Here is an 11,193-nt window from a genome sequence, read left to right as displayed (position 1 = left end):
CAGTTGTCCTTCACAGAATTGAAATTTGGCATTTTATTATGACTATAACACAAAACTCACCTGTGCATGGATTTGCAAATACTTGCCTCTGATGGGGTGGCACTCACATTAACTGTAACACACATTAGAAATCATGCAATTTGCAGCTGTTACGGGAAACGTGGACCGGATGTCATGTAGACTTAAATAATTATATCCCAATTATTGTTCACAAGCGGGAGGTGCAGGGGCTCTCCTCTATAAAATTTTTCAGGTAAATGGTACAAAAAGGGGAGTTTTATGGCATTCTGAGGGATATTTTATTAGTATTTACACCTCTATAAGTAATATTAATTCAATTAAGTCAAATGAATTAAACTTAAAAATTTCTCTGAGCTCTGGTTTATCCCCCAAATCCCCCTCCTCGCTGCGCCACTGCCCCCAACCACTCCCTACTTTGTACTTATCTGAATGAATTTCAAGGCATGAATTAATTTTACCCACTTAATTAGCAGAAACTGTTCCTATACTTATTTAATTGACAGAAACTGACGATAAGGTCGAAGGTTCGAATTTCGAATCCATGTCATAAAGAGGTAGTTAATTTTTGGTTGGTAATGTTGTATATAAAATACTTTTCGCGATTGGCTATGCTGCTGCGCCACAGATGCACATTCGCCTTCATTTGTTTTGTTAGGATTTGTATGCCTTGTATGCATTTATTATGTCAACAGAACGAGAAGAATAGGATTCCGTGATTGTCAGATTGCCATTACTTGTGTTTTTTCCGTCGCTTAGATCTTTTTCAATGACAGAAACTAAAGGTAATGGTGCGTTTTGTGGTTTATCGTTTTAAATGTATATGTAGCCGATTGGTTTCGCCAAAATAATTTCTTTTTGATATTTCAGAAAATCCCCTGGGTTTGTCGTGGCACGACAGTGCGTGGATTCCGATTCTCAATCCATCGAACATACTAGATTACTTTTGCGAAAGGAATAACCCATTTTTTGATAGAACCTGCAACAATGAGAGCATTAAAATGCAGAGACTTGCCCCGGAACAACTACAGTATGTGCATGACTTACTTTACACTCGATTATTAAGGTAATTGGAGTTAGAAAAATCCTACCTCTGGCTAACGTACATGCTGGCTTTTCAGGAATATGACTGGCCCGGAATATATTTTGCTTCACGTCCAAGAACCCATTCTGTATGTAATTAGGAAACAACACAGACATTCTCCTACACAAGCAACACCTTTGGCTGATTATTATATAATTGCTGGCGTTATTTATCAAGCACCAGACTTAGGATCTGTGTTAAATTCAAGATTGGTAAGTTATTATTTCCAATAATTGCTGTTTCCGTGGTTGACATTTCGAAAATCGTCAGTTATTCTGTCGACGTAGTCCACTTTTTTTTCTTAAAAAAGATGGCCAAACTATTGTCCTTATCTCTCATTCCTCTTCGACAATATTGTGATTTTCAAATCTCAAATTTTTATGCATGAACAGCTCTCTACGATTCATCACCTGCAGTCAGCTTTTGATGAAACGGTATCATACTCGAGGTATCACCCATCGAAAGGGTACACTTGGGATTTGAAGGAAAAGAATCTCAAGGAGAAAATGGCCAAGAAAGAGAATGCAAAAGAAGAACCCAGTTCCTTATTTCAGCGTCAAAGGGTGGATATGCTTCTGACGGAGTTGACTAGAAAGTTCCCTATCAAAGTTCCAACACTGCCTGCTATCGATGCGAAACCAAATGCTGGTAAGTGACATCTTTGTGGTGGTCATTCATCATGTTTCCATAATTTGTCATCTATGTGGCAGAGGTATCGATTTTAACGTGTTCCAATTAGTTCCAGAAGACGTCAAACCAGATATCAAAGTTGATGTTAAGATAGAGAAACCAGACACTCCACTCTCACAGCAGAATGCTCGAATGAAGCCACCCCCTGAGAAAAAGGCCCGACTGGCATAACAGAAAAATTGTATATAACTGAGGAAGAATTCGGTGCAGGCAAGTAAAAATTTTCATTTTTTTCTCTTTCAAAGAGCTGTTTAATCCATTTTATGTTAGTTATGTGAAGTATGCAGTATATTTTCTGCATTCAGCATAAAATCAGTTTCATAGTGGAAGTTTAATTCTTAAATTTCTAAAGACAAAATTTGGTGTAGTCTAATGGCAAATCATATGGTTATTCTGCAAGCCTAATATAACCCAGATCAAATTCAGTCAAACATTTATCATTTGAATCGTGCATTTCCAAAACGTTGTGAGTGCCAAGCATAAAATTTTACAGGAAGAAGAAAAGGCATAGTATACTCTCAAAAAAATTATTATTGAATTGTATCTGTTATTTAAAAAAATTCTATTCACATTTAAAACGTATTATAGTTAGGGATGGACGGATCCAGGATTTTTTTCGGATCCAGATTCGGATGGGATCTTTGATTTTCGGAGCCGGATCTTTCGGATCGGATATTTTGGGATCCAAATGCATTTTGAAATTCCTGACACTGAGATTCCCCCAATGATTGTTCAAATCTTGGGAAGAGTCACACTATGTTCCAGTCCTATTTTGCCTTTTTTATTTTCCATGGCTGAAATTCTCCTACGTAACCCCTGCGAGAGCTTTCAAACAAAACTGTTCATGAGTAGGACAAGAATCGCATGTGACGGCGCATTCGAAGATAGAATCGGAACTCTTTCCACCCTTTTGGGGCGTTGCATTCTCTGAAGCTATTATTTAAAATTTCGGATCAAGATCCGATGTCTTCCATGACTTTGGATCTGCTGTAGGGCAATATCCGCGGGTATTTGGATCCGAAGTATCCGATCGTCCCTAGTTATAGTATGAAAAGTAATATTTTCCAATTTTGGCATTTACCATATTTTCGAAATGCACGATTCATGCATGTAGTAGGGTGCCAACATAAAAATCTGCCTTAGTATTGCATTCATATTCACTATGTGGAAGCATTTGCACGAGACTACAATATATAAAAATTTATTTTAGGTGGGTTGCTGATCTCTTGTAGCCATGAGAAACCATCTAATTGGCCTAATCAAATAACCTCAGACCTCCTGTTAAATGTCCATATGACTCACAGCTGAAGTGTGTGATATATCTGAGGCCGTCAGTGGCTTCATCCATTTAAGTGATGTGTAGTCTCAGGAACAGAAATTGAAAATATTTATGACTCTCTCAGCAGAACAGGTGTTTTGGATTTGGTTTGTAAGTCTTTTGACTATTTCTTGAATCATGTTCAATTCTCTCAAAGAAAACGTTCAAGTGTGGTTGAATGTAAATTATGAAATATGTATACCATTCCTTTAGTGTGTGCTGTCCACAATTGAGACTTTGTGTTTAAGCATCTTCAGTATGGGAGTGAGTGATATCTACGACTGAATGGTGGAGAATATGTTCTAAGTACTAAAGTATTGTTTTTTGTTTTGTATGATTAAATTTTTTGCTGTCATTGTGAATTTTAGAGGTAGTAAAAGTTGTGATGAATAATAACTTTATTTGTGTAGCTCATTATTTCTTGCACTTCTTCCTGGTTTGAGCCCATAAACTGCTTCACCTTCTGTAACTGATGGGGAAATCAATTATGATCAAAGCTAAATGCTGTTATCTTACACTTTTGAATACCAGTAAATAAAATTTTCTGGTCTTCTTACCGTAAAGTTCAAAATATGGTACACACATTTTTATTAGCTCCCTTTTACAAGATATATGTACATTTATGTATGTATCAGAGCTACCCCAATGTATAAGTTGATACTGAAGCTGGATATTTTATTGTGCAACTCCCATTTTCTTCTCTTAAGCTAGGTTTACACCTGCGAGAAATTGCGCCAGTTTACTGTCTGACAGTCAAAATTGCAAGTGTAAACGGGTCGGCGAGCAGTGTCGCGAGCTGGGCGGCGGAGTGTCTGACACTTCGACTCGCAGGTCTAAACATGAAACTTAGCTCTGGCAATTTCTCGCGCTCGCACTGTCGCCTGATCAAACCGTGGGAGATATTTCCAGACACTTTTGCGGAAGTTGGGCTGAAGTGTAGTTGTGTTGTCTCTCGAGTCTCCTGTAATTTGTTTTTTGTGTCATGTTGTTTTGTTGATGGATGAAGGGAAAAGGATGGAAAATGCCCTTGAGCAAATTAGTTACAACTTAGATCTTTTGTCGTGAAAACATTCAGAAATGCCAAATTATAGACAAAAACACAAAGTAACACTATCACAGGTCTTTTCAAGGTGGTTTTTATGAAAAAAATTAATTTAATTTGCAAAATAATTTCATGTTACTTAACACTTGAGAAATATGAAAAAAATCATTAATAAATTGTGTAGTAATGCGCTTTTCTTAATTTAATGAACTAATTACGTTAAAAATATGCTCTTAAACACAGGATTTAAACGTAAAATCTTTTTTCTCAGAAAGTGAACGGCGGAACGTTAGTCACCTTCATCATTATTACTCTCCCAACTCTCTTCATCTCCGACATTTACCGACTCCACGTCCTCCAACTCTTTAACATTACTCATTTCATTAGGCGCAGGTAATATTGGTTCCCTGAGAAGCTGCCTGGCATCCATCGAGAAGGAATAACAATGCCTTGGGAGCAACGAACTTATACTGGAAACATAAGGTCAACAAATGGTCATATGGACAAATCGAACATAAAGTCAAACAATGGTCGGACTTGGAGACAAAAAAAACTTATTACGTTATATGAAGAAAGCAAAATATTGTGGAATTTGACCCTGAAAGATTACAGAAACCGAAAGAAAAATCAGGAATCTTTGCGTGACATTAGCAAGAAGAATAAATACATCAGAGAATGATAAAGAGTCACCTAAAAAATAGAGATTGTGTGACGAAGATAGTGCAACGATAGTACAGCGCCAAACATATAGCTATGCATGGTACCACTTCAGTGGCACAAAGTTTTTCTCAAGTAGATTGGGATGGACAATTTTGATACTTCACTAGTATTAGCTATTCTCATGAAATTTGAAGAAAATTATAATTGAACTTTCATAACTTCCTTCGGTCTGGTAATGAATTCAAATATACGATGATATTTAAGTGGAGTTAACATGGAAGTAGTGGCCACAAGCAGTATAAGCTGAGATTTGTATTTCGGAAGGAATCAGGTTCAGTGGATGATTCCTATATGTTTTCCATTTCTATGTTACCACTTCCGCTAAAATCAAATGATAAAAACAACATCTAATGGCAGAATACCAGGCCGTCTTCGATCAGGTATTGTAGACCCATTAAATTATTTATGGAAGATGAAAGTTATGAGGTAACTGGGAAAGAAGTGCAAAAGATAAAGGCACAGATATCTCTACTGATGCCCTTGGTCAACAAAATAAATGGGAAGAAATTGTACAAAGTATCAGAATTTTGACGTTAAAAGAATCCTGACATTTCATCAGGCATTAGTTGAGTAGAGGTGGAATTATTTCATTGGTTGGGAACAATTCTTAGCGCACTTTCCTGTGGTTTCTCCATAAGTATAAGTGAATTTGAGGAGTATGCTAAAAAAACAGAAGAAATGTACATGCGTCATACTCATGGTATTACATGCCTTTCACGGTACTTAAAATATAATTCATGGGACAAAAGTGATTGATTGCTCCCATTGCATTGCTTTCCGAAGAGGCCCAAGAAGCAAGGAATAAGCATATATCTGGAAATTCAAAGAAAATCACGCGCTAAAATACTCAAGAAAGGACACAATGAGAGATGTTTTTAACCTACTATTAGTCACATTTGACCTTATGTTTCCAGTATAAGTTCGTTGCTCCCAAGGCATTGTTATTCCATCTCGATGGATGCCAGGCAGCTTCTCAGGGAACCAATATTACCTGCGCCTAATGAAATGAGTAATGTTAAAGAGTTGGAGGACGTGGAGTCGGTAAATGTCGGAGATGAAGAGAGTTGGGAGAGTAATAATGATGAAGGTGACTAACGTTCCGCCGTTCACTTTCTGAGAAAAAAGATTTTACGTTTAAATCCTGTGTTTAAGAGCATATTTTTAACGTAATTAGTTCATTAAATTAAGAAAAGCGCATTACTACACAATTTATTAATGATTTTTTTCATATTTCTCAAGTGTTAAGTAACATGAAATTATTTTGCAAATTAAATTAATTTTTTTCATAAAAACCACCTTGAAAAGACCTATGATAGTGTTACTTTGTGTTTTTGTCTATAATTTGGCATTTCTGAATGTTTTCACGACAGAAGATCTAAGTTTTTTGAGAAAAATAATTTTGTCCCGCTAGATTCGCAATTGGAACCACTGTGCCATCTGTTTGGCTACCGTGGATATTTGCGCATGCGTAAACAGACCAATATAACGAATAAAAACGATTAAACTTATCAGAGGCAAGAAAACGTGGGGTTATAACTATCAGCCGCTTACTCGCTGATATCGATTCCCTCAAAACTATGTCCTGTTTTTGGACTTTGGCCCAACTAAGTAGAGCAGATTCTCCAGCTCTGTAGGAGACATCCTGATGAAATTCCTAAACTGTTGAGAGTCCTCTATTTGTAACTCATTTACTTAGAGTCGTGAAAGCTCTCAAATGTTGCCTTCTATCAATCCATTCCTTAACCCAGATACTCCTCTTCCTTTTTTTTCTGTTTTTGTACTCTATGCCAATAATCAAGTGACACTATTGTAGCGGCAGTTTGCGCACGTCTACTTCGTGGCATTGTAAAAAGCTACTGACGACGGTGCGTGAGGGACCACTTCTGCGAGTTGAAATTGCACCGAATGCTGTCACATGTAAACGGATTTCATACCAACTGTCGCAACCAACAGTGACACTGGCTCGCGCGAGAGCTCGCAAAATAACTCGCGTCCAACTCTCGGGAAAAATTGCATCTGTGAATTTACACTGTGCGAAACCACTCGCGCAACTTTTCTCGCAGGTGTAAACCTAGCTTAACATCATCTTTTTGTACATTTACAAATCCATTTCCAACTATGGCAAATTAAAAAAATCTGATTTTATCAATGCCACAAATGAACTACCTACATTCATTACAAGAGTAGCCAACTGCCCATACCAAACATTCTATCCTCTAATCTCCCTCCATGTCAAAGACACCTATCTGCTTCTCAAATCCTTGCCATACATCCCCACGACATGTAAAGGTCAAGGTGCTAGGAATACCCTTTATTTTCTGTGCTCAAAGTCTACTTTCTACGACTCTCTCATCCGATGTTTCCTTCAACCACCTGTGTATCCAGCAGTTGTATTTGCCTGCTCCTCTGTTGTGTTTCACGACGGGTAATTACCATTCCCGTAAATCTGACCATCTATAAAAATCATGCTTCCTGTTGCCCATCACCTACCTGATGGATATGCGTTGCTACCCACAATATTTCTCTTTTAGCATCTACTAAATTAATGCCTGCGAAGCCCTCTCTGACACTTAACTACGTTGTTAGAATATGCTTACCGAACCATACCCTGGATGGTGGGTAACCCACCCAGAATGAATTTAACTCACCACTTCCAGATGAGCGGGGCAAGGACTTTCCCTAGCCAACACCACACCTTTCTGAGTCTTACAAAACTTTTATTAAATAACCACAGAGTAACCACCTTTAACCTTAAAATGTAAGAGTCATTTTCCTGGTCTGGTTGAATTCATATCATTTGAGTTTTTACTGAAATGATCCATCATTCTGAAATGAATTGGCAAATTTAAAAAAAAAACCTCTTTTATTTTGTACAACAAAGATACACATCTTTTGGGTCAATACATTGAATATGATTCTCTGAAACACACAGAAAATAAATTCTTTGCACATATGCAGCAACCATGAGTTGTAATCAAATTTAGAGCAATAAAATCAACAGTACATGTAAATGTTTTCCTAGGAAACGATCAGCCCTTAGAGCCCCATCACTGATTCACATTCTTAAGATTTGAAAAATCAATGCTCATTCATTTAAGATTTGAAAAATCAATGCCACAAGGGCTACATCACTGTAAATAAACAGCATCCAAGAAGGTGTCATTCACTGACAGCTGACGACAAAAACTGGAAAATTGGAAAGAAATATGGTAAGCCTCTGATAACCTGGCTAAACCTTAATGATTTCTAAAAAAATGACTTACTCTCTAAATTGCTCCATTCTTGAAAGGTCTGCATGAGGAGAATGCTGAAGAATGACGAAGAAAGCCTGAAAGATTACATATTTACAGTTAGATTAAAATTACTCAATTTAAAGCAAGAGGGCACTACAAAGATATTTCAATTTTTCAAATGATTTTCTAGGCATGGTCCATTACCATTTAGCTCATTATAAGCAAGAAAATGATAATTCCCTTTTCCTGCCTCATAAGGACTGTGTTCCACGACAATACTATGTCTCTGTGCAATGTCTCAGGAATGCCAATGCACGAAAAAGTTTCACTGAAAATTTCTTGACTGCGTTCTGTTTTGGTCACCTTGGTGACATAAGTTTTGACATAAAGCCCTTCCAGTAGCATCAGCATAGGCTTTCACCTTTGCCTTCTTCATACAGACCTTATTACTCATTTCAGTATCACACCCTCTTCCTTAAAGAATGCTTGGGACCGTATCTTTCCACTACATACTTCCCAAACATCATCTTGGTCGGTGAAACACCAGTAGTTGAATGATTAGTGGACTTGATAGTGAACAGATAACGTAGCAAAGCCTTTTGATGTTTACATCTAGAATGAGCTATTTTCATTCGTTTCATGAAAGATTTATTCTGCCTTTATATTTTGCCATTTGCTTGTGGCCATCTGGGCGTTGTTAGGGAGTGGCAAATTGCATTTTGGTCACAGCTCAGCACAGGAACAACTTTGTCCACTCATCGATCGTTTCTCCTGCAGTTCCCTTTCTTGCTGGAAATTGAACTCCACATTAAAGTTACTGAAAATATGTACTTTAATTTCACTTTGAGCCCAGTATATGTCCAGAGCCCCCCCCTCCCTTGAATACGATATCAGCTTTGCAATAGCGACGTGAATGACCAGGTAAATATTCATTAGGTAGGGTAGCAAGAGTTCCCTTTCCAAATGAACCCCTAAAAATATATCTCCTCCTCTCAACACCCATTCTGACCATTATTTCTCGGTATGGCCTTGACCAGGGTCATAACTTAGAAGTGCCCTCGACACCACCGCCAATCAGGGATTGGAATGACTGTAATTATTCCCTGCCACTGCTAGCATGGGAAACAAGTCATTGAAGCTAGCAACCCAGCCATCAATGAGAGAGGTTAGCAGCAAAAATTGACTCGATTTTTAAGATAAGTATATTCATTCCTTTCTTGACATTATTTATTAATTTCAATTGAAAAAAACTAAGGAATAAACAAAGGTGATCTTGTTTCAGATGCAGTCCCTGATATTTGAGTACACCTACTAAATACAAATATGAATATAAGGAATCATAGGCTAATGATGTTCTACGCATGTTGAATTGTTGAGGTGAGTATCTATTCATTAATCAATTTTTAGTATTTCTGGTAAAAGTTTCTGCAATGTCAAGAAATTGAGCTTAAACTGAATTGCAGTCACCATATTGAACACTTTTCGTGTACTGCTTGATCACTGATAGGTCACCATGAATATTTTTCCTAATACATAATAACTTTCACTTAAATTATCAATGCACTGCAAAACTGCATGATTTCTCAAGGAGAATTTCATGCTTGGTGAGCATTAAGTTACTAGGTTACTACGCAAATTCACTCATTGAAATAATTGAAACATTTTTAGACTACTAAATATTAAAATACATAATATAAAGCTGTTAATCTATCTTAGTACTTGGATCACTCATTCCATGTTAAACCAATCACAGGTTGCCAATTCCTAAACATACACTTCCATCATTAATTCATGTTGGGTTTAGCAAAAAATAATTGCATCCATCCATAGTTCACGGTAGCCAAAAAACCATAGACATTTGGAAATTGGAAGAAACTGATAGATATAAAAATGATTGGCCATTTTCACTAAATGTCAGAACAACCAAACTAAACTAAATGAAGGAAAATTATCATTCGCTGTCTACTTAGCTGATCATATTAAAACTATTAGTTACCTTCCACATATTAATGTAGAGAACATTGTCTTTTGGATCTTTCAACATATTCAATAACAGGATTGATGCTTCCTTCCAATTGTGAGATATCAGTGCATTCCTCAATTGGACACACTTATGGGTAGTAGAGCATGCTAGGTTTTCTGAAATAAAATGTGCAGAGGGAAAATATGTATAAATTCTTAAGATAGGATTGATGGTATGGAGTTTGAAAATTTTGGGGAGGGGAAAATAGCAACTTTCCTGTATCAAAGATTTTCATTACTACCAGAGTTTTGACATTTTACCCATCATACTTAGGATTAATTTTCCTGTTCTAAAGATGGCACGTAAAACGCCGAAACTTGGGTAGTGGTATACTCAACGAAAATATTGAAAAATTCCTATCGTGTGTTAACCTTGTAAGAAGAAATTTAACGCAATTAAACCTATAGAAGTTGTAGGTATTACTTGAGAGCCTAATTGATCCAGTTGCCGCTCCAGTAATTGACTTGCATTTCTGGATCTTTGATACCGGATCTTCTCCTTTTGCAGCTTTTATTCTATCTTTTATTAACTTCAATGCAGCATCCTGGAGAGCATGAATAGAGAAGAATGACAGATACGAAAAAAATCAATATCTTTACGAAGGATGGCGTTTTAGCGCTAATAAAAGACTAGGTAGCACTTATTGTCACTCTTCCTCATTCATTTCAAGGTTTGTGTGTCGCCAATGCGAAGGAAGTCTTCGAAGAGTGCAAATAGTCAACAGATGCCGAAAAAGAGGTCACGCTTTCGGTCAGGTACAGAATAGCATGAAAACATAATTAGCAACAACCATTGTATTCACGCATTATTAAATACTTACCAGTTTGTCACGAGAGCAGATTAACGTCTGGCTTTTGCTGTCAGCGTTTCTTTTACGAGCTGTGTCATCTTTCTGTGATTTGCTACTGGACGTACATTTTGTGGTAGATTTCGGTTTCATGTTTCGTCAAACAAGTTCGGGACGTAAGGAAAATAACATGCATACAATTACATCTTCATGTAACTTGCACAACCTTTGTTTTCAAAATGTGCTCTAGCATAATGTAGCATAATCGACAGTCATTT

At 37.0% G+C, this 11,193-nt stretch overlaps 2 protein-coding genes across 3 annotated transcripts; one reads left to right on the top strand and one right to left on the bottom strand.

Moving 5' to 3' along the window:
- The first annotated feature begins 675 nt into the window (after nt 1-675).
- Nucleotides 676-3,506, top strand: LOC124168204 (mediator of RNA polymerase II transcription subunit 6). 2 transcript variants are annotated; one of them, XM_046546336.1, is made up of 6 exons: nt 676-809; nt 889-1,048; nt 1,140-1,314; nt 1,495-1,750; nt 1,842-2,002; nt 3,003-3,506. In XM_046546336.1, exons 1-5 carry the CDS (start codon nt 788-790, stop codon nt 1,961-1,963), a joined length of 735 nt encoding a protein of 244 aa, XP_046402292.1. In that variant the 5' UTR covers nt 676-787; the 3' UTR covers nt 1,964-2,002; nt 3,003-3,506. The 2 variants fall into 2 exon arrangements, with proteins under 2 accessions (XP_046402292.1, XP_046402293.1); XM_046546337.1 differs by having other exon boundaries at nt 677-803.
- Nucleotides 3,507-7,704: 4,198 nt separating this feature from the next.
- Nucleotides 7,705-11,179, bottom strand: LOC124167918. The gene is made up of 5 exons (XM_046545982.1): nt 10,949-11,179; nt 10,552-10,672; nt 10,102-10,244; nt 8,136-8,200; nt 7,705-8,058 (listed from the first exon to the last, which is right to left on the bottom strand). Exons 1-5 carry the CDS (start codon nt 11,066-11,068, stop codon nt 8,001-8,003), a joined length of 507 nt encoding a protein of 168 aa, XP_046401938.1. The 5' UTR covers nt 11,069-11,179; the 3' UTR covers nt 7,705-8,000.
- Between the last annotated feature and the right edge of the window lie 14 nt (nt 11,180-11,193).

This window comes from Ischnura elegans, chromosome 11 (assembly GCF_921293095.1).
Source record: "Ischnura elegans chromosome 11, ioIscEleg1.1, whole genome shotgun sequence".
Classification (NCBI taxonomy): Eukaryota; Metazoa; Arthropoda; class Insecta; order Odonata; family Coenagrionidae; genus Ischnura; species Ischnura elegans.
This window is presented reverse-complemented; position numbering and strand designations above follow the sequence as displayed.